General features: G+C 43.5%; 1 protein-coding gene across 1 annotated transcript in view; it reads right to left on the bottom strand.

Moving 5' to 3' along the window:
- Window positions 1-1,152: 1,152 nt before the first annotated feature.
- Window positions 1,153-27,762, bottom strand: part of UNC5C (unc-5 homolog C (C. elegans)) — a gene marked incomplete at its 5' end in the record, with an annotated part of 87,822 nt that continues 61,212 nt past the window's right edge. The window contains 9 exons of the mRNA XM_010021743.1: window positions 1,153-1,807; window positions 2,035-2,213; window positions 5,103-5,267; window positions 5,503-5,652; window positions 10,643-10,876; window positions 13,150-13,318; window positions 22,251-22,338; window positions 24,849-25,193; window positions 26,439-26,630. Coding sequence (XP_010020045.1) covers window positions 1,642-1,807; window positions 2,035-2,213; window positions 5,103-5,267; window positions 5,503-5,652; window positions 10,643-10,876; window positions 13,150-13,318; window positions 22,251-22,338; window positions 24,849-25,193; window positions 26,439-26,630 — 1,688 coding nt within the window. The remainder of the gene's footprint in view (window positions 1,808-2,034; window positions 2,214-5,102; window positions 5,268-5,502; window positions 5,653-10,642; window positions 10,877-13,149; window positions 13,319-22,250; window positions 22,339-24,848; window positions 25,194-26,438; window positions 26,631-27,762) is intronic.

Below are 27,762 nucleotides of genomic sequence, written 5' to 3'. Positions count from 1 at the left end.
AAAATACTTGTGCAGTGACAACCGAAAAGGCAAAAGTTGGCTCCCTTTGCCAAGTTCCCACTTCACCTGTTTGTGGTGGACAAGACGGACATGGCTGCACCTCACACAGAAAAGACCCAGCATAGGACTCCCAGTTAGCCTGGACCACCACAAACATTATGGGAGCTGGTGGGTTTCTGTACAGTGAGTACCTGCAGCTCTGTGGGAGCTGATGGCTCTCAGACCACTTCAAAGCAAAGCAAGATATGTGGAGGCCCACACTGGATGCGCAAAGCAGTGTCAATGCCTCCACGTGCTTGCATCTGTGCTCCTGAACCAGTGGTCTACATCTATTTGGACTGGAGGCTCTCACCAGTTCGCAGCCACCTTGGGACAGGATTGCAACCTGGAGGCACCAAGGTGGTGCAAAGCATCCCAGGGAGGGGTGCTGGTTTGGATCCTCTGAGGGTATAGATCAGTGACTATAGTGGAATGTCACCAATTTACACCACCTTTGCATGAGGCATGAAGCACAGCAATGCTAACATGACATGAGCAACCTGTGTAGGCTAGCAGAGACTTTGGAAGAGGAGTACCATGGCTGGAGAAGGGAAAGACAGACGTCTTACAAGACTTTAGGAAGGGGACAACAGGAGACGTAAAACCAGGAATGATTCATTCTGCTGCTGACAAAATTAGAAATAAAGTAATAATGGCAATAATAATAATATTAATAATAATAATTATAATCCTTGCACTAGATACTAATTAGTAAATAATTACCATAGCAACTTCTCTTTTTCATTTTTTTCTGGGTTTCTTTTCCCCCCTCAACTACTCTGCATTGCATATCCAACCCCCTCATGTTGCAAAGGGGTGGAAAAGGGTGTTGTTACGTTGTGAAATGAAAACTGACTCCAAACCTATGTTCCCTGCTGTCCTACACCTATTCTCCACTCAGGCTCAGTGAGACTGCCTTGGGGAAGGAAGGGGACGTTACATGTGTTCCTGCTTAGCACCCAGAGTACCTGCTTTCCAGATGCACGCCTCTTAACTCTGATTTTCTTGTTTGCTATTTTTTTACAAGTGGGTCTAGGAAACAGAAAAATGACAGGAGGATCATTGTGAGACAATCAATGTGCAGAATTGTAGCCAAAATCCGAATTCACCAGAAACCAATAAGCTGAAATTGCCACAACCAACTGTCCATAGCCTTGTCTAGAATGGCTTTAAACAAAAAATATAAAGAGCCATGGACAATCTCCTTACCCCTGTCCAGAATTTGATGTAAACAACATCCATAGAAACTGGGATTGTTAAGAAAGTTTATCCATATATCTGGATAGCAATAAAAAGCGTTTCCTAGGAAACTGTAAAATCCTGTACCAAGCAGCGTACAGCCAAGCCGAGAGGAACATTAGTTGATTTATATTTTCAAGGTACAATTTCACATGATTTCTTTTAGATCCTGTGATAATGTACAAGGAGAGCATGTGTGAAGGTCAGGGCTGGTTTTTTTTCTGTTTGTTTGTTTGCTTGCTTTCTTCTCTGCAATGTCTCTTGTGTAACTCATTGGTCTGGGTTTTCATTTCAATTCTCGTTTCTAATAACAGGGCATTACCGCTCCCTGCGTCTGTCCTTCCTGTTCACGCCAAGGCTGCATCAGTAATTTCCTTCTGCTGCCAAAGAAACAACGGTTTCGTGTCTTCCCATTTCTTCAAGAACCGCTGCCAGCATGCTCAGGTTGCCATCAGGGAAATTCTGGGCTTCCCAGAGATCCAGGATCACCCCAGTGGGACTTGATTTTGTAGCAAAATAATTTAGGTACCTGCAACAAGACAGAAGGAAACACGTTTTTCCAGGTGCATGAAGGCTATCTGAGTTCGTATGATTTCAACCCATCCCTGTTGCCAGCACTGCCAAAGTCCTCACCCCATGTGCAACCAGTCTGTACTCCTGCTTTCACTCTCCTCAGCAGGATGTTCATCAGGACCCTATTGCACATCCCTCCCTGGGGACTTCACCGCTTGACCCTGTGTAGGCAGCCCCACTCACCTGTCCAGTTTCAGTTTGTGGGCCAGCATCCGCCAGTCGTGGCCCCTGGTCTGGGGTGCGTCCAGGCTGCTGCACAGCTTCTGCCTTATCGGGAGGGGGATGCTGAAAGCACTGGGCCCTACTATGGTGGTGATGGTGCCTGCTGAGTCCATGGGTGGATAATCAATGCCAGTAGGTTCCTGAGGTTGGAAAGAGAGAAAAAGACAAAACCAAAAACCAAAAATCAACAGCAGTATTCTTACTGAGTGAAGAGACCATTGTAGAGTATATCCTCAGACCCTCTGTTCCTTTACTTGCATTAGCATTTATGTTAGTCAGATGAAAAAGAGAAATATTTATAATCAACTTTGAGTAGACAGCAGATACAGGTTTCTTCTCCTTTTTGTTTTGAGGGTGAAGATTACTATGGACAAAATTTAGCCCAGCTTCATTAATCACTTACTGGAAATAATGGAAGATCAGCTACCTGGACACGTGTCAGAGCAAATTGCTACTGCTAGGGCAGTACTGGGCTTTCCTGGCTTGGCTGGCAGAGGCCCCTTCCTGGGAGTCTCCAAACCCCCCACTCCACACTGAACCAGCACTGGGCTCACACCACTGACGTCCGTCTGGAAGCACCCATGCTATTGGAAGCCTCTGATGCTGGGCAGGCCAGAGACAGCCGGTTAATACTGCCCCAGGCACAAGATGATTCCTCATTTTTACATGGCTTTAACTCTGTGCTGGAGATAACTGGAATGTGTACGCTCACACTCTTTTATACACACCAATTAATCCTCTTCCCCTTTTTAAGTACACCTTTTTTTTGCTTTGTTTTGTTTGGGTTTTTTTTGTTTTTTTTTTTTTTTTTTTTTTTTGAACTGGCATTTATGGAAGGTTTATGCCATGCTGTAATGTCCTCAGTTAACAATGCTGAATACAGCATCCCTACTCAGGTGCCAAGGGCCTGCATCGCAGACCGGCTACCTTAAACCTACCGCTTCAGTCAATGAGCTACTGTTCTCTAACTGCCTGCCAATGGGGGCTGCCCAGAAGCTGGCAAAACGACTTGCATGCTACTGCTGCTGCCTGCAGCCTCACCCGTGCGGCAGGTCAGTAGTGGCTGTAGGGTCGTGGCTGGTGGCATTGCAGATGGACAACCTTCCCTTCTTATTCTGGGCCAAGGGATGTAAGCAACACATTGAGGCAGCACTGCCCTGGCTTTCAAGATGACCTGCTGCCCCAGGTGCATCAGTATGCTGCAGAAGGAGCCCAGGTATTCGTGGCAGTGCCCTGGGGCTCTTTTGGGTGAGTACTGACCACATGAGATAAAAAGGGGCTTAAAAAAAATATAGTGGGAGAGATTTAACACAGCCTTCCTCTTGCCTTGCAAATGTGCATGTTTTGGCACTCACTGCATTGGTATTTTCAAAGTCCCAGTGGAAGACACTGTATAAAGCCAGAATAAGACAATTGAACCAGCTGAAGTTTTACATCCTTTAAAGGTGACAAAAAGAAAGCCCATAAAGACAGGATGCAGGAAACTAGTAACTGTGTTACTGTATTTTTACCATAGAGTGACAGAGGCAAAAAGGCAGATTAAGCAATGAAGAAAAGTGCCAGTATGGTCCTGCAATGCCTAACCACTGGCTGGATACCACTGGCAGAAGAAAATGTGAAGAATCACAGCTAAGGTTTCCTGATGTCTGATCTGGTGTCTTTCTCACACTTCTACAAGTTTCCAGGGTGCTGCCACTACACTTTGTGGTGAATTTGCCATCAAATTGTCTGAGTGTTAGGCTTTTTTTCTAGTTTACACAACCCTGTATGCTAGCTCTTAGCAGCCCAAGGTCCTCCTGCCCCTTGCTGGGGCTCAGGAACATCACAAGATGTCAACAACAAGGAGCAATTTTGCAGGAGGCAGCCTTGATAACAGTGGTATTATTCACTCCCTCTATTCAATCCTGATGGATGGGATTGCAGCACAAGACAAGAATATTATCCTGTTCCCTCTGAATCTATTACCAGGCCCTATTACACACAACCAGCTGAAGATGATTATAGTGTATACTTGCATTTCATTAAAGTTACTCTCAGTTCTTTTCTCTGTGAGGTTAAATTAGAGATTACTTCAATGCAGCACTTATTACAATAATTGTTTATGATACTTTGTTTTACCATCTGTCTTTAATGCTGTGTAGTCCCCAGCTGAATCTGTAACCTTATACCCACTAACCAAGCAGATGTTATGGGTAATGGTGCACACTATAGGAGCCCTACAGCACAAGTAACTTCTGTTTGTGGCCTCCCAGCCCTTCCCCAAGTCAGCCAGCAGCAATTGCTGCCCAAGAGCACTGATCTTTGTAGCTGCCAAGGATACCAGGTATAAAACCTACCAGCATATTCACTGAAGTCAATGCCACTTCATACCTGATCATGTTGCTTGGTCTCAGCACTAAGCTTGACCGCCCCAAGAAATGAAAATTCCCTAGATACTACGTAGCTTTGGCAAAAATGTTCCCAAACCTACAATCGTTTTTCTACTAGAAAATGTCAGCCATCAAAAGAAAAAGTGTCAAAGATAACAGTCAGGATTTGTAGCAGTAGCAAAATACAAGTTGAAAAATCTATTGCAACTAGACCATCTGATGATAGTGCCTACTGCACAACAGTTACTATGTGGGATGAGAGGGGAGTGGCTCATGCAAACATATGGCAATGACATTTTCCTATTCTTTCTCCTCCTTCAAGGAAATGTCAGGCGTGATGATCTTGTAGACTGCCAGGAAAGAGGGCCATGTGGTGCTTTGCAAGATGCATTAGGGAATGGTAGGCAAAGAGCTGCTCCACATAGACACAGAAAGGTGGCACTAGCAGGAAGACCACAGCTGCCCTCCTCCGTTGAAGGAGGGATGCTCCCTACCAGATGAGAGAAACTAAGGGAAAATGCAACAGAAAATACGAAGCAACTACGTAATCCATCCCTTATATCCATCCTAAGCAGTCAGGAGGAAAACGGTAGCAATGGGAAAGGATACACCTCCTTAGCCCTCCCTCATTCCTGCAGACAGATAGAGAAGTGCATTTACCTCTGAGACAGAGCAGTTGAGCTGGAAGATCTGCCCTTCTCCTTCCACCTGCCGGACACAGAGTTTGCATACCAGCTCCAGGGTATTCAGGCTGAACCTTTCCAGTGTGAAGGTGCAGTGCAGGTTCCTCTGGCATCCACTCCAGATGTGGTAAAAGGGAATCTCCTGCAGGAGGAAAGCAAACAAAAGCATAGTCGGGGAGCGGTGTGGGACCAGGGTGTGGATGCTCTATGACTAGAGACTGTGGGCTCCATGATACTCTCACTGCACATGGCCCAGGTTAAAAAATGTCCACAGGACTGTAGCCTGGCATCTGGTGTTTTTTAAACACCCCTTTGTGCCACTCTATTTCTTGAAGCCTCACTGCTAGGATCCAGTGTGAATGGTTTGTGATGCTCACCTGGTATTTAGCCAGCAGTTTGCTCTTCCAGAGAGAGTGGGCAATGTCATGAATGGACAGGCGGAGGTTGTGGGTGCTTCCCTTAAAATGCAAAGTTTTGGGCTCCTCCAAAAGCTGCCCACCCATCTGCCGCTCGAGCTGGAGGACCTCCTGCAGCATTGTGATAAAAGGAAGAAAGTGGTCAGGTTTCATCAAGCCAGGACACTTCTAATACTGAATCTTCTGATTCCTCGAGATCAACTGTTTTAGATGTTGTAACTTGTGTAATACAGAAACAAATAATGCACAGGCATTTCACAGGGTTGTGTTTCCATGTGAACCAGAACTACACTAGTGGATCTGAGTGTAACCTCCTTGCCCCTTCATACAGCAGCCCAGCAGGGATGCAGGCACCCGTGTCTCCCTTGGGAGACACAGTGTTATCTGACATGCCCTATAAGCAGTAAGCTTAATTGTATGCTATTACATTGAATGCAAAGATTTTGCATACAGGCAGTATTTGAATACAGATATATATTAGTCATCATTGCTCATCAAATTGGACATCTTGTGATAACATTTCTGTTTTGGTTTTGGAAGCTCTTATTTGTGTAGGTCCTGCAGATAAGGGACGTGTGCATACCGTTGTCCTTCAGCTTGTGGCCTCCTGGCAAACTGCTCTGAGACAGAGTGATATAGGAGGTAACAGATGCCTATGCTGAGACTCAGTTGTCAAGCATGGTAACAAAACAATGCAAGACACTGTGATGGAGCGTTTTGTACGTATGAATACACAGGTTCAGGGTTACTGAAAAATTGACCTTGTAATTAAATGCCAGTAAGCCGAGAGCCTGGTCTTTTTCTTCAGCTAAAAATAAATACGTGCCTGTAACTAATGAGACCACAGTGGCCTGTTACCTACAGCCTAATTACAGTCCACCTGGAAGAATCAAGTACAAAGGCACCTACGCGAGCCCCATTAGAAACCAACACAGCCAATCTCAGTCATATCACAGAAGCCAACCAACCAGTTTCACGTGGCCAAAGCTAACCATGCACAGAATAAGTATGCTCAAGAAGTATGCGGGCACACAAAACCAGGATGGCTACACCAGGCCAACTGAAGGAGCCTCCGTTTTAGCCAAATATAAACCAGACTACTCTTGATCACATTCAGGAGCTAGCTAGCACACAAGAAATGGCCCAACCCAGCACCTGGCAGATCTTGAAGCTAAAATTATGTTTGTTTATCAACCATTAGAGGAAAAGAAACAAAATCAGGAAACCTTTGAGATTAAGGTTGTGCCAATGAATCAGTTCCAGCTTCTACCCAGTGCTCCCTAATTACCTTGTCAAGATGTCTAAAGAGCAATCGATAGTAATTATCTGATTACTATAGATCTTCATTATGTCCAAATTACCTCCCTAGAAGGGCCAGAAGACTCACATCACTGCATAAGCTAATTGCAGATGCCACCTCTCAGGCATACAGGGCACAGGGGCCAAATAACTGCTCCTGCCCATGCAGTGCCAGCTCTGGGTGCTGCTCTGCTGTGAGAGAAAACACTGCAGAGTGATGCTGCACCATCCGACCCACCAGATTTGAGGTCTAGTTTCAATATCCCACTTTTAGGAACCACCCTTGGTCACTGCAGCCCCTCCAAATGCTCCAACTGGAGGATGCTGGGCAGCCGATACTTCTCCCATGCCATTCAGCTAATTAATTCAGAATTAATTTGGAGCTACGATTTCCACAACCCTTCAAACCTGCAAGCTGGCTCTAGCCACACGGCACTTTATTTAGAGCAGTGCTTATGCTGCTGGCTGGTGCCTCTATGCCCTCCTGAGTCAAAATCTGAGCTGCATGATGCTTGCCCAAGTACTGAGGTGGCTCTGGCCACCCTTCCCATCGCCTCTTAGCACTTCTGTAAGCTGGGACTTACTCTCTGACACCCTTCCTAGGAGAGGGAGCTGTGTAAGGCATCGCTCCATTGTCAGCATCACCAGGGCAGATACTACCTGTATTTGGAAAGGGCTTCTTCATTAATGAGGCACAAGCAAGCAATGGTGTTCAGTCTAAGCTGTTGCCTTTCTTTGTTAGAGGCAAAAATACTCATTAAATAACTGAAAGAAGATCACATGCCTGCTGCACCTTTTTTTGGTGTGTTTTTTTGAGGACACTTACTGCACAACATGAGGCAGGTTGGGGCTCTCCACCCTGCTATAGCCTGAAGTTGATCATTCCTGGCATGGGAGGCACCATTTCCATGTGCCCAGCTACTCAGGCCTCACCACACTGCCACACATGGACGGCATACCTCAATCTCAAAGCCATACAAGAATAAACAGAATAAAGCAGCTGCATTTCTTTATAGTTACCATATTACTAGAGTGTTGGGTTTTTTTGCAGCAGACTAGCTTGGGCATCCCCCTTGAAGTGCAAGACTCAGCCTTAATAAAAGAGGCCAGTGCTTGAAGTGACAGCTACCCTCAAGCTTCCCCAAAAAGCATTTTTGTGAGCATCCCATCCAGGTGGCTCAGGACCCTGCGGGGCACAGGATGATACACACATGATCAGCACTGAGCTCACTCTGCTCCGCAGTCCCAGGAACCCTGCCAAGCAGCTCCCACAGTAACCGAGCCCTTATTGATGACAAAGTCATTACACTTCCCTACTGTACTGCGGGTGCTGGCAGTTCAGCAGCAAGCACTTACGCTGCATGATGAGAGGGAAAAGCCTGCTGGATAAATACGGCACTGTGTCTTATACTGCAACTGCTTGTCTTCCTTTGGTGGCTGTTAGGACACATTCAGCATATGGCACACTCGTTCCGAGTTGTAAATAATAACAGAATGCATTTGGTTGCCTATTAAAATAAACACATAATCCCCTACAAAGGCTCTTCCAAACCTCAAACATCCCATTGTGGTAGCATTTCACACTGCTCTTCCCTCTTCTTGCCATGCCTTGCCTGGAGCAGCCAGCCCCAAGACACCGAGATGCTGCAGCTGGTGCCTCGCTTGCTGTGTCTACAACTCTCCCTCCCTGTCCAAATTATTTTTAACCTCAGGACCTGCTAGTCCAGCCCCATCTGCATGCCTTGTCCTGGTGAATGCCTTCCCTTTGGCAACATGGCAGTGCCAAGGACCGAGTCCCAGCATGGCTGGGGCTGCTGCGGTGCCAGATGCTGTGGAAAGATCTGACAAATACCCCAACCTTTTTTAATTTCTAAATAGTCATAGTGTGAGTCTACATAACACTGTTGCACAGGGCTGGTTTGTACGCACTGGTTTGTACATGCCGATTCATACTCACTGGTCGATGCTCAACTCTTCCATCTACACCTAGGGTCATTTTTCTTAAAGCTCCTTCCCAAGACCTTTCATTTCCAGAGATGTGCAATTGAAACATTCATAAGAGTTCGAGGCCAGCAAGTAGGTATGCTTGTCCTCCTGTAACCACCAGCTAGCTGGGTCTTAAACCCCATGGGTGGCCTTCAAGTCTTAGGGTAGATGTGCCAAAAAAAGCAGAAAATTGAAATGCACATACTTTGCTGTACAAAAGCATTAGGCATGTGTGGGAGGATGGCTGTCTCACTTTGCTCACCTTTCCTTTCAGATTACAAGCTCACTCTGGGGTCTACCTGCAGCAGAAGCCCGAAGACTGGCCTGCTTCCCTCCCAGACACTGTCTGCAGCTTCTCAGGTGAAAGATGGTCCCTCTGTGTTGCCCAGCATCTCTCCTAATCCCTCCTGCTATTGCACTGAATTGGATTAACTTTACCTCGCAAGTCCCTCCACAGTCAATTAGAAACAAACCAACAGCTCTTGAGTAGCATCTAATTGGATTCCCCCAGCTCTGACTGCATTAGCTGTCTGTCCAAGGTCCCTCTGACTTGCTTATTATTACCTCAGGCCTTGATGAACCCGTGGAAAATTGTATTACGCAGCACAGGCATAAAACCATTAGGACTTTTGAAGCTTGATTGCTATGAAAGATCCTTTTCAGTTTTTTAAAGAGGAAAAACAAAAGGGAAATTAGACTAGGGAAAAGAATTGTTTCTAAAAGCCTGATAACACCAGCACACTGACAGAGGCCAAGCTCCAAGGCCCTGTAAAGACAAAACCACACTGAAGTGACAATATGCCTGCTTCTACCCTTATACATATAGCAGAAGAGTATCCCTCCAAGAGCCTAGGCAGGCAGGCCTTTATATCAGACAGTACTGGGGAAGAAAACAGAGCATGCCATTTGCAGTCACTGCTCTGAAAAACATAAACATCTCCCAGACAGTGTTATGTGTGTTTAAATCCCAATAATTCCCATGTGGAGCTGAGGAAACAAAAGCGTATATACAGTACCAGGATGACCCTGCTTCAAGTCAGGCTTTGAACTCGTTTTGCTACAAAGAGGCATTTGGGAAGTTGTACTGGCTATGACTAAAGAAAAGCCCCACCTTTTAATACCTCGCATTCTTACATGTGCAGTTGGAGATACGTATTTCATGAGTGCATCTATTACAGATATCATCTATAAATATAGGTATTTATGAAGAGAAACAGCAAATAATGTTATCTATCTGCTCATCTGTATGTAGCGAGCGTGCGTGTGCATGCCACAATTATTCAGTGAGAGTAAGGTTATAAAGTTAGAAACAGCAACAGCTTTGGTTTATTTCAGTTGTGAATTCCCGACACAAAAAGCTGCATGCGAAGAGGTGTAATAAAGCAGTATGAAAGCAGGCAGTGATTAACAGCCCAGAAGCTTCTTCTATCGTTATCAACTATTTACAAAGAAGCATTTAAATGTTTCCCCATCTCTGGGGAGCTGGCACTTAGCATTAAAAATACATGAATAACGAATGAACCCCTGTGTACCTTATGGCCTTTTAATAATGCAAAAATCTTTGGATTCAGGATATGATACAGGTAAACAAAGGAAAAAAGACTGGTAGGCCGAAAATAACGTGAGATCCCTATGTAAAGGAGTCTTTGCAGTGTGTGAGGGTTAAACTGTGTAACAGCAGCTTGTTGTCAAGCTCTTCTTCTAATCACAAAAATAACCGAAGGAGCAGGAATACAAGGAGCAGAGGGTCTAGTCACCACTGTGACTGCAGTCCTGCTGAAGAGGGTGAGGGAAAGCAAATGAGAGCAACAACCACCTTAAGGGCATCCTGCGTGTCATCAAGGCAGTAGACCCGGATGCTGTACTCCAGCGAAGAGCAGGACAGAGGTCCAAAGATCGCCAGTTTGAGACGTTTAGCTGCTGCTTTGGTGATTGACTGTCCCACCAAGGCATATGTGCTGAGGGTTTCTGTCAGGATATGGCAGGCCTCTGGGTCCAGCTGGATATAGCATGGTGTCGTGAAGTTTTCTTCCCCAACAACCACCACATCCTAAGGGAGAAAGAGACCAAGTTAGAGCTCCCAATCCCTCAGAGCTGTTCTCCTTTGAGTCAGCAATACCCCTTTCAAGCCTGGATGATGCATAAAAGTCCTTGCTGTTTGCACCTTAGATTAATAAAGATTTGCAATTCCTGCTTCTGGCTTTTCTCCCACATAGGCAGAAGGAGGGGATGATTTCTCTGGGGTGCTGGTGGTGATGATGGTGGTAGAAACCTCTTCCTGTCCTCACTCCCCTGAGACTTCTGACTCTTTTCTCTAGACCTGCAGCAGCTTTTAAAGCTCTGAGCACTGTTAGGCAAATAATGAAAATATCACAAGTACATCATTGAAAAAGACATTGCAGAATGAACCATTTGGTGACCATGATTTAAAATCAGTTGAATCAGAAGTCACAGTGCAAATCAATAACCACCCTTCCCTTTCTAAGCATGACAATAAGGAGTTACAAACACTCAAGGAAGAGAAGTAACCTCTACAATGGCCGAATGCCACATCTGTATGAAATATCACCAGATGCTTTGTGAGAATAATTCTCTGTAGTGAGACTGCAGGGTGAAGGAAAAAAATACATACAGACAACCTTCCCACCCTGTGTGTAAAGGACAACAGCTCCCCTGATAATTTCTCTATTCAACACTGAGTGTAGTATCCTACACACAACACAAGGTGCTTTGAATGGCTCTGAGAGAGAGCAGAAGTGGAAAGGCAGCAGCAGATGATGGCCACCTCTTGCAAAGCCACCACGTGCCACATGATGCTCAGCATAACTCCTCTGTTCCATCCCTACTGCTTGGAGGTCTGCAGCACAAGGTATACATATGGCAGAGGAGCAGTATGGGCTCAACTGAAATTTGCTGTTAAGCACCCTGGTCTCAGGAAAAGTAAACGCGCCACGTTTGTTGGGGTGACACAATCCTTCTGGAGGGCAAGGTGCTGCAGTGTTGATTGCACCCTCTATAGCCACCCCAGCAACCGGCTCTGGCAGGAGGATGCTGCAGGGGCGTGCACACGTGTGTGTGTGCACGTGCGTCTGCATGTGTGGGGCTCAGCTTGGAGGAGCTGCTCCAGAACTGAGCAGAGGGAAAAGATCACCATGTGGTGTCCAGAGACCCTGTAGACACTGCAGAGACTGTGCTGGCACCAGAGCTTGTGTGTGGCTGGAGGAACAACCGCTCTGTCAAGGGCAGGAGGAGGATGGGGAGAAAATGAAGAGGTGCCAGTAACACGCAGACACAGATAAGGAACATATGTGCGGTGCCAAGAGCCAGGCCGGTGGGGTGCAGATTAGTTGGCGAGACAGACCTGTGTTAGCTGCATGCTCCCTCCCAGCGTGAGGAAGAGGTGGTGCCACAGGCAGAGGGACTAATGAAAAAGCTGGTTTAAGGCAACGCTGGACACAGCGCTCTTGCTGCTGTCAGCTGAACTGCCCTCTAAAGCCTCCCTGACCTTATTAAACCTACCGGTAGGAGAAAGTGCCCTTGCCAAATTAATTATGTGAGACCAAACTGGTGGCAGCAGGTACCCAGGAGCACAGCGCTGGAGAAGAGGGCTTTGCCAGGACAGCCCAGCCTTGCTGAAAGCATCACTTTATGCTTCAGTTACAGTGGAAGATCCTTCTGCCACTGTGCCCCAGGACTGGCAAGGAAGCACCCCAGGCTACTACCAAGACTGCACTGCCCAGCAGCACTTGTGCAACTTTCCTGAGGTCACAGGGTGCAGAGTTGGATTCTGGCTGCATGAACTGAATCAAAATGATGCTCCACCAACATCTTAGGAGGAAAAAGGATAAGGCCTATCCATTTTATTAGGCTGGATGATGCCTTGGTGCTAAAACAGGAGATCATCAGCAGCATTACTTTCACTTTCCTTGAAAGCGGACTATAAACCAAGAGAATAAAAACTGTTCTGTAGAAAACATGTTCTTATTTCTAGGGTTAAATCAGAAATTCTTTTCAGCCATTGCTTGTTATTTCGCCTTTTCCTTGTGTCCTCATGACTTTGGCACTACATCCTCCCATGACCAAAAGCCCAAGTGCCAAAATCCTACGGTGAAGGCTATTTGATGGGAAGTAGCTATAGCTATGAGGCACCAAACTGCCCCAGGACAGCAGCATGGACACTGGGCAGTTTTGATACCTGATATCAAAGATACATGGAGCAGCCATGTATGTCACATAGAAAACCCAAAACACAGCAGCTGAAGGACTAGCAGAGGAGAGCCACGCATGCAGGTCAGCACACAGGCCAGAGCTCCTGAGCCTCACCTCCCATGGTCCCTGGGCAGCCTGGTGCTTCAGCTGGATCTGCCAGTCCTCCGTGTTCGGTTCTGCACAATGGTGCATGGTTAAAATGACGGGCCGGGTTAGCAGTGCTCCTGGTGGGCCGCAGCTCACCACTGGTGTCAGCAGGGTCTGGTTGTCTTCTACGGGTGGCCTGATGAAGGGACAGAAAAATGGATACATAAAATGAGTTGAAAAAGGCAAACGGGTACCTTCAGGTATGTAAAAATAAAAAGATTGTGCAAGCAAAGAACGGATGGGTTTGGTTTGGGTTTTGTTGTTTGGTTTTTTCCCAAATCATGAAATGTTTTCTGTTTTCCAAATACCACTCATTTGTCAAAATGCAGATTCAGGTGGCAGCAAATTACATACCACACTTACTGAGAACCCTCCACTCTGAAGGATCTTTGCAAAATGTATGCAGAAGCTTCATTGCAGCCACTGCCAAAATGTGGTCACTGCTGCGTTTGGCAGTTGTTTATGTTTGCATGTTTAGCCGCATACGAAAATGAACAGTAGCTCTTGTAAGCACCATGTGTGAGAATTATCTACTGTCTGGACAGAGAAAATTGAAGAACAGAGGAAAAGATGAACTAATAAGCAAGTCTGAAACCTTGTAAGTGGTATACAGCACATCTGAGACGTGTAGTTTGAGTTCAGAGTCATCACCAAACCCACTGATACTCCATTTTACATCAAAGGCATTCAGGTCTACTAGAATGGCTATCAAAAATATGTCTGTGGGGAGCAGGTGTCAGCAGTGGCAGAGAAAGGGTGAAGAGATGCTACGGAATAGTGCAGAGAGCAAAGCACACACGCAAAGCCCAAGTTTTCTAGTAATAACTCATGGCTGTTCAGTTAAAAACATGGGTATTGTCCAGTGCTCTTGCTGCTGGTCACTAGGAATGGGTGTTACAGGTTATCACGTAAATATTTATGATACACAGCATACACTGTGGTTTGCAAATGATTGTGTGTGCGTATGTGCACCCATGTGCGCTTGCAAACTATCCCAGATCAACTGCTGAGGAGCTTAGAAACAGAGGAAGCATGAGTGACTTTAACTATCCTGACATCTGGTGTATGACAAATACAGCTGACTGCACCTCATCAACTGCCTCCCTAAATAATACAGAGGACAAATTCATGATCCAGAAACCAGCAAGCAGGAGATCAAAAGTGCTCAAAGTGATCTGCACGTAAACTCCAGATCTGTCGTCTGCTCCAGCTAAGGTTCAATCCCTTGTTGATTTAGAAATACTTCTATTTACAGTTATATTGGTCTTAGTGGAATTGGTTGAGACAACATTAAATACTGTTTATTTCTGCAAGTCTCAATCTTTACTAGAAGAAAGCAAAATAAATAGCTGTAATCTTGGGTAACATTTTCAAGGAGGTCAAATCACTACAGAAGCTGTTTTGATACCCAGTTATTGCACCTATTCTGGCTGTTGCACAGATATGTCCACAGGCATATCCTAACTTTGTCCACCTTAATTCTCCCTGAATATTCTACTAAGCTTACAGAACATGAAAGACAAAGTTTTGTGAAATCCTTTTTCAAAGTGGGATGAAGGTACTTTTGAAAAGTATTTCTTGTTGCTACAAATGTTGTGGGAGATTTTTGTAACATTTGAGGAAAAAAACCCCACAAAACAAACAAAAAAGTCCAGCATGGAAAAATTGAAATCTATTCAAATCAGTAAATCCAGATCATATGCATCCATGGAAATTAACTGATGAGTTTACTAAATGACTTTACAATTGTTTCTGAAAAGCCATGGACTGGAAACAAACAGCTGTGATATAGCTGCCTTTCAAAAAAGATGTAAAGTATAACAATCTGGACTGCTATCATACATTATGCTGGTTACTTTAGCCTAACAAACAGTACACAAAAGAAATGAAACACTGGCAGCTAGAGTAGCTGGTCCAGCTCCTCTTGCATGCTGTAGGGATCTCTGGATTCAAGGATTAAAAGATCAGTGGTCATTCTTTTGCAAGACTGAACGGAATAAATTACCGGACAGTTTTTGACTAAAATGTTACTTTTTCCCTTCTTTCTCAGACTCATTTACTCGCCCCCCCCCCCCCCAAGAAGCAGCAAGAAGCTTCAAAACACTCACATTGTGCTGGTGGTGTTTTTACATGGTCATCTACCTTGTGCATTAATGGGCATTTGAACACTCCCCTACAGTCTAAAATTCAAGAAATTTCAAAAAACATAATGTCTTACGAAAAAGATCTTTCAAAATTATAATATTTGTCTGCAAAGCTACAGATACAACAAGCTACAGACTTAATCATCATGTTAACCTCACTTCATCTAAAAGACTACTGATCCATGAAGAAGAAAGAAAAAAACCAGCCAAGTTATCATAGTTCTTTGAGTGAATTACAAAACCAGCAGTCAAAAATAATTTAGGAGGGAATACATCATGATTGCCATAAACAAAAAAAAATCATGAAGTGCATTTTAGGTGAAAAATGGGTTAAAATTGACAAGAATCTGAGCACTGATGCATGCGGTTAAAAAAGCCAAAAGGTCATTAAAATTATATGATACTGATAAATCATACAGCCTAAAGTTGTCTCAAAGTAAAATTAAGTTTAGTCACTGCTCCATGACAAAATTTTGTTAGCTGTTAAATTTTAGGACTCTGATGGAAAGCATAATTCTGCGCTGCAACATTTTACATCTGATTAGCAGAAGTATATAAAACGATGCAGAACACGAAGTCAGGCTGCACAGTCAGCAAGTGAGATGGGAAGCGGATACAAAAAAACAAAGGACATGCAAAACCAGCAAGGCTTAGTATTTTTATCCCAAGCTGGTAAACAGCATCTTTGTCACCAGAGATTCGTTGCTGAATGGATGAGAGATGCATGCTCCTGACCTGGGTATTTATGCTACAGGATACTCTGATGAGAAAATGGGTAGGTTGAGGGGGCGCTTGACTTTCAGTCCCTAATTGCCTACCAGATACACATCTGAGTCCAGCACCCCAAAGTTGCTCAATGCTGCTGGTCCTAGTGACTGTCCGCTATCCACCTCATGCAGATAAACCTTTAAAAACTGAGATGTAATGAGTTGCACAGAAGTTCTTGAGTGGTATGAAACAGGGGTCAGTGTCACTGAATAGGTGAAATCCCAGCTCTACTGAAGTCCATGATAAACCTCTCTCTGCTGTGAGGCCAGGATTTCTACTCACAATGTGGAGAACAATGTAAATAGCAACATCAAATTTACAGATAGCAATTAATAAGGAATTATTACATCTAACAAGGAGAGCCAGAAAACAATGCAAAACACTCAGAGAGGGTAAAAAGATGGGTAGGAAGTAAGGTCCTAATAATTGTATAGCAACTCATGCTGCCAGAGCAAAACAAGTTCCAAACATTCTTATTTGGTAGTAAAGAAAGCAATGAAAGTGAAAAAGATCTCAGGTGAGCTTACTGCAACGCAGCATGCATCAACATGTAAAGTGACACAGTAGCAAAAAGCAAATCCGATTTCTGGGGCTGTATGGGACAAGACATGTCAGAGCACACTGAGGTGATACTCCCTCTCCTATCCAGCTCTAACGTGACTGCAGGTAGCAGAGTGTTTAGGGACCGCAGCAAGATCTCAGAAATAAACACCTGAAACCCAGAGGAATGATGCTAAACCACGCAATGGCACATACAGCAGAGCCCTATGACAACTGACAGGAAAAAGGAGCAAAAATCCCTTGACAGATACTTTCTCATTTCTCACTGTTTCCAATTTCCATTTTAAAACAACGGGATTATGCCTTAGTATAGCTAATGAGAACAGAAACAGATGCAGTAGACAAGATATATTATACAAGAGATATTAATCTTTCTGCTTCAAGGCATAAACCCAACACTAATTGGTGGAATTAGTAAACAACAAATCTCCCTGAAGACAAGTTATTGTGTAGTCATTCATTATGAGCAATTTTCTTCCTTCTCCTGGAGCAGGTGATGCAGCACTAGCAAAGCCAGGATCCTGGCCTAGATAAGTACCTGTTGTGATTGAGTATTGTGATTTCTGTATTGTAGATCACGGAAGATCCAGTACAGACACAGGGAAGCATATAGAGCAAGGGAGTTATCTCCTCTATAGCAGAAGATTTCTGCTCATAGATCTTTCAAAACTGTGGGCCAGAACATACTTTTAGGCTGTTACCCAAAAAAGAACCCAACCCCGCCCCAAAACTCCATGCACATGTGCTTCACTTTAGGCTTGCAGCAGTCTTGGGACAATTTATCAGATGAGACCGGGCACTGGGCTGTATGACTCCGAAGTCTCTTCACTGGATGCAAAGAAGATGTTTTTGTTTAACGAAGATCTGATGGAGACTAAAAATCAATCCCCTGTTTAGCATTGCTATTGAAAGGCACTGACAGTAACTGAAAGGTCTTCAGATATTTTTAGACTTTGTCCCATTCCACACTGCTCATCAAGAACATTCAACTTTAATTTAAAGCAAACAAACTTTTATGCACTATCTCTGGTCCCTTCACAATCAAATTTGTGTTTTTAATGGGATTACTCATTCGAAACTGTCTCCTTGTAACACACCAGACCATACTCATTAAGGTAGGAATCAGACAGCAGACGTGAGCACAACTAGAGAATCTCTGTTTCTCCGTTGGCCTACATTGTGCTTCCTGGCACCATGAGTAGATCTTGCATGGAATCACGGCAGCTCAGGAAGCACAGGATGGAGCAGTGAGAAAAGAACGGCTACAGCAACAGATGCGACCCTTCTACACAGCTTAGCCAAAACTCACAGGGAAGGCACTTTACTTCTCCTTTCATTGTTGGGGCTTTGTTTTTAATATGCATTCCTTTTTAAGTCACAGTTTAATTTGAATTCTGCACTGACCCTGTTTCTTCTGTCAGTCCACCTTTACAAGGAAAATTATCTGAAAAATTGTCCCCCCCTTTTATTCTTGCTGATGGTCTGGTGTTTTTTATGTTGAATCTTTCAATTACAGTGACTGGCACTTCATGAAATTGTCTTCTGGAGTTGCAAAGTAATTTTGTTTATGCAACTGAGATACAGAAGAAAGGTGGAGAAATGAGATGCAGAAGACTTGAATTTCTTTTACTTCACATCACAGCTTAGTGATGAAAAAGGCAACTTTGCTCCTTGGATCAAACTCATTGATCAGCTGTGTGACTTTAATATAAAGTCTATACATACACTATGAAGTGACTGATGCAAATCCTGACAAGGTGCAGCTGACCCTTCTCTCTTTTAAGGTAACTAATTTGGAAGTTGCACATTTTATGTGTGTCTTCAACCAAGATCTTCAGGAGCACCGCTTGTTCCATTCTTGAGGGTTGTTGCATTTTGCGGGCACGGAGACATCCACTCTCATTTGCATCGTCTCCTGTGTGATGGATTATACAGGAGCGTCCTTCACTGTGCCAAATTTAGCGCAGCTCTTGCCTCTGATTAGACTATGCAAGAGTAGCTCCACCTAAAGCTGTGCAAGCTCGGCAGGGGTTCACACAGGAACACGGGAACTGCCAAACAAGATCAAACCAGTGGTCCATCAAGACCCAGGCTCCATCTAGCACCGACCAGTGCCAGATGTTTCTGAAGGAAGCACAGAGCTCCACTAATTTAACTCACAACTGAATTTGTTTTTTAACACGAGGCAGTCAAGAAAACCCTGAGGGTTGGAAGTTTATACTTACGCCATTTAATGCTTAGTCATGTAAGACCTAGGCTCTCACAGATGCTCATGGATACACAGATACTCTTGTCAGGTTACTGGTCACAGCAGTATGTTTATTTTATAGGTGAAACCACAACTCAAGAAGGAACTTCTTCTTGCATATGTCAAAGTTGGTGACACTTCCAAAGACTAAAGGAGAGAGCATCTGATCACCACTGAAAAAGCCAACAAGCTTCAAGACAGAAACCTGTCTGGTGGCTATGAAATACTCTCACAGGCTTACCATTTTTTTTATATACACACACACACATATCTATACACTTATGTGTACATGCACATATATACATAGATACCATTTTCCCCACTGTACCCACTTCATAAAGCACATAGACCTTTCCATGAGGTCAACACACCAGCCAGGGATCAGAGCCTGATAGCTGCTTGCCATCCATCCTGTCATTCAGGATGAGCTTGCAGTGCAGGAGCAGGAAAATAAGCCTGCTGGAGTACTAGTCTAGGAAAAGAGAAAACCCACTGTGTCAGATGCATGCTAAGACACTTAGAGAAAAAAACTGCCTTCAGGTGGCATTTATTGCAAGCCACCAGAATCATAGTTCGCTGCAGAAGGACAATGCTTTTAGTACAAGCCTGCTGCTCTCACATGTTTTAATGGATATGAAATGGAATAAATACAGTATCTCAAAAATCTCTCCTAACCAATCTGCAAGGCAACATAAAGAATGCTATTGCTGGGTTGTGAAGTCTCTGAAATTTCTGTGCTACAGGATTCAGAGACTAACTGGGGAAATGTATTTGGAAAACAAAAGAATGAAAAGGGGAATTTGCAGGACTCTGAGGTACAACAGATTTCCTGTTTCAGCTTGACTGTTCCAAAGTAATTTCCTATTTCTACAAACTAAGGGTGAGCTAAACCTTAAGTTGCTGGAGATATGTGAGCTATGATGATGACACTCTGTTGCTGCACTGGTTCTGTTCAGGGTAGCACTACAGGGACCACACTCTTGCCTCAGTGGTGGCTGTATATCAAGAAAAAGAGCCTGCCTTCATTTCTGTTTATAACACCCATTTTACAGTTTTCTATATGCCCTCTTCCAAACTACATCAACACACAACAGGACTTTTCAGCCCATACACATTTACACAGTGCTCACAAAAATAAATACAGGGTCTCACAGGGCTTATACAACATACACCACTTACCACTTGGCCCCAAAAATGAATGTCTGCAGCTAGTGCTTACTGTGGACTACCACTCTCTGCTGGAGTGCTGTAAGGGTGCAGCAGCAGATTTGAAAAATAATTATGCCACACGCTAACTTGTGGTACTCATATGACTCCAATTATATGAAGCAGCATCTGTGGCATATGCAGTCAGAAAAAGAGGCTTTGCCTTCACAGCTCTGCTACAGCAAGTGAAGTATCTGCACAGCCCTGCAGCAGGAGACCATTACAGCTGGGTGCTGGGTGCTATCGATCTCATTCTGCACCAGGGGAAAGGGAGCAGGTAACAGGGGAGGTTGTTACAGTCCTGCAATGTATAAGCCCTTTTCAGTGAATATTAGGTTCCCGTTGATCTAAAGAACACCCAACGAGCTCCATTTTAAATGTCTTAGAAGTAGTTGGTCTCCATGAGCATGAAGAGCCTGGCATGTGGGAGGGCACCTGAAAAACTGCCATAAGTCAAATAAGCAGCTGGGTCCTATGCACACACAAAGCTATTGCCACCACAATAGGATGAGCCCTACTGCCCCATGGCCGAAGCAGCCTGCTCTCTGCTCTCCTCTACTAGTGAAAGAAATCACTTCTTGAACTTTTCATTGCAAGTGAGGACGCGCACCTTTCCATTCACTTCTGCAGGCATACTTCAGCATACTTGCTCAGTTTGGCAGACAACACAGTTCTAACCGTGATTTTCCCAGTACAGGTTAACCTAGCCTTCTATCCCCTGGGTGACCTGCTGAGTAACAGCTGTCACAAAGCACACAGAGGAGGCTTTATGACTCCTAAAGAAAATAAATCAGACTAGCATGTGACATTGTTGTCCACAACTGCATGAATAAGGAGGCAGGGATTCCCTCCATTACTGGCTGGAAAGAAAATAATTGTACGTATACCTCCTCCTAGGAATGAATTTATTTTATTTTTTTTTAATAATTAAATATTTTTAAAAGGGAGATTTAGAGCTGCAGGGAAGGGTCCTTTTTTAACACTGTTTGTAAAAGTCTTTAAAACAGCCAAAACAAACAGGAATACAATCAATAGTAGGTATGAACAGAGACACTTTTTCTGTAGCTGCAATTAGCTATTTTCAAAGAGCAGGCCATGAATAATGTATGCAAAAGGCTGGGTGGGGGAGTTACTTATTTTTTCTTTAAACAGATTATTTTAGCATGGGTGAAAGACTACCCATCTAAAGAACAGTGTTCAGTATCACGCAGTGTATAAACATCTGTGGCTTAGCACATAATAAAAGCCATTAAGCGGCTGAGCCAAAAAATCTATCTAGCTATGAGAAGGGAAAAGAGGCAAAGTACCATGTAATGATTGCTTAGATTCACATTTCCCATTCAGCCTTTATGCACGAGTCCATTCTGCAGACTAAAATCTCACCTTTCTGTTCATGAAGTTTTTCTGAACTGCTTTGAATGGTATCTTGACCTTTTTGGAAACATTTTTTTTAATGCCAGGGCTGCTGTATCACTCAGTAGACATTAAGATCTACAAAATGAATTGGCCACACATGCAGATAACAGGTGAGAACAGCAGGGGTCATCCCAAAATCGGCTCTGGGTGGCCCTTGGCGTTCCGTGCCCAGGGCTGAGCAGGACAACCACCTGCTTGCTTCCACCTCAGAGCAAGGAGGGGTGGAGGACACCAAAAGTTTTGCCTCCATCCTCTTCACTGCATGGACTGGCCAAGCCCATGAAGGGTAAAATAACAATTCACCTTCATTATCATAGGAGAGGAGCTTTTCCAAGCCAGACGCTCAGGCACCCGTCCCTCTGCTGAGCAGATTTGTCACCTTGCTCCTCCACTCCCTTCTCATTCACAGCATAGGTCTTTATCGAGGTTACCTCACACATTCTCTGCCTCACCAAACTCATGCTGGCACATTTTCCTTGCTTCTGGCTATGATTCAGCATCCCTCCATCCTGAGGGCTAGCTGCAGACTGCAATTCTTGATTAGAAAAGCACAAGTCTGAGCTGGTTTTGTGGAAAAGTTTATTCTTGGCTTTGCTCACATTTTACCTCCAAGTCAGCAAATAGCTTCAGTGTTGTAGGCTCTGCATAAGCATATTACCACAGGTCTTTAGGTACTGCGTTTTCCCCCTCCATTAATGCACAAGCAAATAAAGGCAATCTTTTACCTCATGTTCTCCTTCCTGTGAACTGTCACATACATTTCATAGACTCTCCCTTGTGGAATGGCACCCGCTGGGATCAGCAAGCTTACTCCTGCAGAACAGAACAGACACAAAAGATGATAAAATAGAGAAAAAAACCCAGGCAAATGGGCCTGTGGAGTGACAGAAGATGAAGCCTGCAGTGCTAGGTTTTCACCCAACCTCACTGGTAGACTCCACAGGACCTCAGCAACTTGGGAGAAAAAGTATTTACTGTAACCCATGTCTCTCTGGCAGTCAGATGGCCTGTTGATACTCCTCTTCTGCATTGGCACTGAAATATGGGTGTAGAGAATAGGATTTTCTTCCCTTCCCTTATATTTCATTTAAAGAGCAGGCAGATGATTACGCTGCTGCTTACATTGCAAAATGATGGGAAAACAAACAACTCTCACTAAAATTTCCAGCAGCTGTAACAGGACATCTTTCTCTAGTCAGTTTGTACTTAATTAAAATCAGGAAAGAAAGGCAGTGGAGGACTGTCCCAGGAAGCAACAGGAACTAGTTGTTTCCTGAAAGATGGCTTCTGTGACTGGCATCCTGTCTTCCAATGCACTCAGCTTCTAATTAGACTACCAGGGAGACAAAATTGGGCTTCTTGGTATTTTGAATGTGTAAAGTGGATCAAAATTTGGGTATCCAACCTTGAAAAAAATGTGGGCAAATATGCTTGGTGTCCTTTTCAGGGGTGATTAGCTGCACACTTGGTTACAAAACCCTGCCATTACTGCCATTTCAGAAATGTCCTGTTGTTACATGACAAACGCAGCACACGAGCCAGCTATTTCACTCTGCTGGACACGTCTCAGCCAGCTGTCTTTACAGATGTAAATTAGCTGGGAATCAGTGGCAATGATTTTAATACACTTATTACTACATAGCTGAAAATTAACCTACAGGCAGACTATTTACATATATGCATATGCACAAGAGAGGCTTTATAGAAACCTTGCACAGCCCTGTCTTTTCTTTAGCACACATGGTTTGGTTATGCTGGAGACCTTCCATGTGTTGGTGTACAGGGGCTCAGTCCCATACCTGGCTTTGAAGGGGAGGGAATAGCTAGGAAAGCAGATTCCTTGGGCACCTTCTGACACTCTTTTCCTCGCAGGCCTGTTACAAGCTAACCTATGCGTGTTCTCAGCTGCAACAGGGTAGGCATAGTGTAAATGAAGGGCTTTTGTCATATCACTAGGAAAATATACATACGTCTAGAAGCAGCACAGAGGCATACACGGTAGCAGTAGACAAACTGATATGTTTTACAAAACATAACCCTTTTTAAGGGATTACAGAAATAAATAACCATTTTTTCTTTACAAATTAATATATGTAAATTAAATGTGACTAACAGACTTTGCTGACAACGTGTACCACCATGGCATAAGAAACCTTAGTATTAAGATCTACCTTCAGCTGCTACTTAAAGAAATGTGAAATCCAGGATTGTATAGCATAAATATTCAACATTGCTCAGCAGTCAGCACCAGATTTCTTTAAGTAGTTAAGCTTTCACTTAAATTTCATACCTATTTTTGCCCCCTATTCCATGGTAGCTCAGAGAGAGTGCCTACAAGGGTAGGCACCACCTCCTTGGTCAGGGCACTGTGCTGTAAAATAGCCAAGAGTTGACCACAGATGTAAAGGAGAAATACCCCACATCTAGTGTTTTATGCATTTGATTCAATCCCACTTCAGATGTTAATGTTAGCATGCCAAACCCACAGGAACATCTAAGTGCTGAACTTCCTTTGAACATCAACACTTCATTTAGGAACCAAACAGCAGTATGCCTCTCCCAAAAAATCTGGCTGCAAGAGCCAAGCTTTCCCAAGGGTGCACAGGACCATGCTCTGAACCTGCCTCCCAGTGCCAGGGTAGCATGAGGGGGCCCAGCAGCCTGGCCTTGTACTCTAAGAGAAGGACTGAACAGCACTTTGCAATTACATCAAAAGGCACTTAATCTCAGTTCTTCTCTTTCCTAGTTGTAAAAGAAGTCAACAATACATGTAGCAAAGTAAGAAATATGAAAAAGACACTCTTGGGCCTTATTTTTCTTGGGTATGCAATGTGTGCAGGAAAAAAGCCTTCAAAAATCAGTATTCTGGTGTCCTTCTTTAATACTACATAGTCTGCAATGAATTGGAATTGGAACAACCAATTTGGTTTTTAATTATATTGTCCTTTTTATGTGTGATAACAAGATTGGGGCTTTCTGGCTTAGACTCCCTTTTCTAGAGCTGCATGAAAGGAAAAGGTGAAGGACACTGAATCGCACTTCCCACAGTGAAGCTCTGAAGCCTTACACGTCTCATAAAGTGGCTAAGAGCCTTGCAATGTTCTGTTTAAGAGGTGGCCAGGACTTTGGGAAAAGAATATTTGAAGTACATTGGTACACCTGAATTGGGGGGGTGGGGGTGGGGTGGTGTGCAAAAAGAAAACATCTGTTTGTTCTGAACAAAGAAAAGGCAGGGTCCTTGTTTTTTCCTGCATGTAAGCAAGCTAACTCCACTTAAAACCACAAAACAACCACACCTTTAAGCTCACATGGCTAGCACTTACCTGAATCGGGAATTACTAAGTGACCTCCTAAGGAGTTGAAGGTCCCAAATGCAGTGCACGATGGGTCAGTCTGACGAGCAAGGCTCTGGTTCTTCAGGTTCAGGGTCTCGTTCTCCAGCAGAGACTGCGTAATCTGTGGGGACAGCTTGGAGGAGAAGTCAGGCAGGTCATCCTGGGGGGTAACTGCACCAGAGGTGTTATAAACCTTGATCTTCAGGTTGGGCAGTGGGTCCAGGATTGGAGAATTGGTCATTGGGATTTTATCAGAGACATCATGCAAGGCATAAACAGGACCCCTGTACATGGCTGCAGCAGAAGTGAGGTCTGGTGGCACAGCCAGGAGGTCTGGAGAATAAAGAACACTATTACTTCTCTATTCCAGTAACTTTCTTCTGGATAACAATTTGGGTTTACATTCTGCATTTTGCCTTTCAGACTAAAGGTTAAGATATGCAATGTTCTTGCCAAACTGATTTTCATCTCCTTTTTCATGCATCTCTCCAGCAAACTCCCAGCTGCTATGGAATCTAATTGTCATACAAAATTACAGCACATTTCTGCTCTCAGGATTTTTCACTGGGATTATTTTTCCAGGCTGCACTCAGATTTCAAGCATGACATGCTTAGCTTCAGGGCAAGATCTTTTCCTTACTCAGTAGATACCATTTAATTACCTAATACCCCCTCCCTAAATGCTAAGTGACAATCATTAACCAATTTATCTAATTGGCCTAACGACAGCATTGCTAAAATAAAAGACAGAACAAACCCATTAAGTCATTGTGCCCACAACTCCCTGCAGCGGGGCATTAGTACCTGCATCACACTTTTTGGAGATTTGTTTTAAAAGTACCTCCAACAAAGAAAATCACACTTTTGCTAATCTTCCACATGAAAGCTCTCCTGTAATCTTAACTCTTATTTAGATTTATTCTTTTGGCACACATACTGGGATAAAAGAGGAACTCTTCAGACTAAATAAGTGTCTTGAAAAAGCCAGTACTACCTTTAAAGGTTTGCTGTTTTTTTTCCTGGCCAGTGAAGTGTAGAAATAATCAAGCTGTTATGCACCAGTGATAAAAATGCTCATTATTAAATGATATTCTACTGCAACTTCTACATTGTCTACTGAAAGTACAGTACTTCTTAGACTACTATTTGTGCCTGTAGAGACAGGACACTGGATAAAAGGGTATTAGTGAAATAAAATGGAGGAAGATACGATAGAATTACTGTACTATAATATCACTCTTGTGAGGAATCCTGCCTCCATTGTTTCTGTTAGTGCTTGGACTTTGATTTAAATTTCAGTTGGACTTGCATTCCCATAAATGTCTTTGTGTTTCACTCTTGCATTCATGCTCTCTTCAGAAGTTAAATTCCTCTGCTTTATGCTCTTGAGCACATCTGAAAAATGCCAATGTGGGTTTTGAGCATGTGAGTATCAGAAACAAATGGATATGATCTTTATCGCTTTTATCCAGTGCCAACAAGCATCCAAAGAGTAACATTCATGCAGCCCAAGAGAACATAACCTTATAGCATCTCCCTGAATTGGTCAACGTGGAGTGGAGTGAAATGACAACTAACCTTGCCTTGCAGCCTTGATGTTAACAGGCTGAAATCCCCCATTTAGCGCTGAGGAATCAATAATATCTGACTCAAAGTCACGGTGGTTCTTGCGATAGACAAACAGGGCCACGACCACAGAAATTGCCAGGCACACGATCACTGCTATGACGATCCCGACGTAGAGAGCAACATCATCTGAGTCAGGAGCAGCTAGAGAGAGGGAAAGGCCAGGAGCCTTGAAGAAATGTGTTCTTCACAGGCACTTTCAAGAAAACAGATTCTTACTATTCTCGTTTCCTGCACATATTTACTACCCTTTTTATAGGTTAATTTAAAATCCATTTCCAAAGCTGTATAACAGGTCTATGCCCTTCTGATGGAAAATGGTCTTTGATTTCTCTCTAACTTGTGTTTTTTCCTATCTACTTGTTCATCTATCTAGTACCCAGGCTGTGGAATACTAAGCATAACACATGTTATAGACTTAGTCTCATGAAGTAAATCCAACCTATGAAATAAAATAGTATATCTTAGTGATGTAGAGTCATAATATTGGTATTTAGTGGTTCATCTAATAACAAAAAACATGTTGTGGGTTTTTAAACTTCAGAAGCCTAATTAATCTAAAAAAAAAAAAAAAAGAAGTAAAAAAACCCCAAAAATCTATTTGCTATGGAATACGTGGAATATCGGGATGTATTTGTGAGTTTGCTTATTTTTTTAACTATAACTTGTCAAGCCATTTTCCCTTCCATCCATTTCCATTAAAAAAAATCATCTGGTAAAGCAGAGAATCAAACACTGAATTCTCATCACTGGCATTAAGGCATATGTATTTGGATAAAAGCCAAAGCAAGTACAGGAAATAATGTGGTAATTTACCAAAAGGAACCAAGATTTATTAGAACTGTCTTGTGAGAAAATGGGTATGATATTTCTACTAGCTTCTTAGACCGTATCTTCAGCACTAATTCCAGGCTAATCTCTAGTATCATTATCCAGCAGACATTTTTTTTCCAAAAGGTCTGAATATGTGATCAAAATTTCATGTGTTTCTATACAGTGAAGAATCCCAGCTTTAGAAATAGTGTAATGAAAAAAGAAAGTGCAAAAACAAATCAGACTTTTTTAGTACCCCATTTTTGTTAGTTTGAAACATGTGAAATCATTTTTATTCTATTTTTTTGCTCCCTGCCTTTAAGACATTTAAGCCAAGCCACCCTCCAGCTGCAGAGGTGAGAGCTGGCAGATATTGAAAGGGACTGATCAATCTCCATAAGCTTCTGGCTATCAAGACCTTCCATGTACCAGCCTCAAAACATCACATATTTTTCCCCAGCGG

The sequence above is a fragment of the Nestor notabilis genome, unplaced genomic scaffold, assembly GCF_000696875.1.
Source record: "Nestor notabilis isolate BGI_N333 unplaced genomic scaffold, ASM69687v1 scaffold4789, whole genome shotgun sequence".
Classification (NCBI taxonomy): Eukaryota; Metazoa; Chordata; class Aves; order Psittaciformes; family Psittacidae; genus Nestor; species Nestor notabilis.
This window is presented reverse-complemented; position numbering and strand designations above follow the sequence as displayed.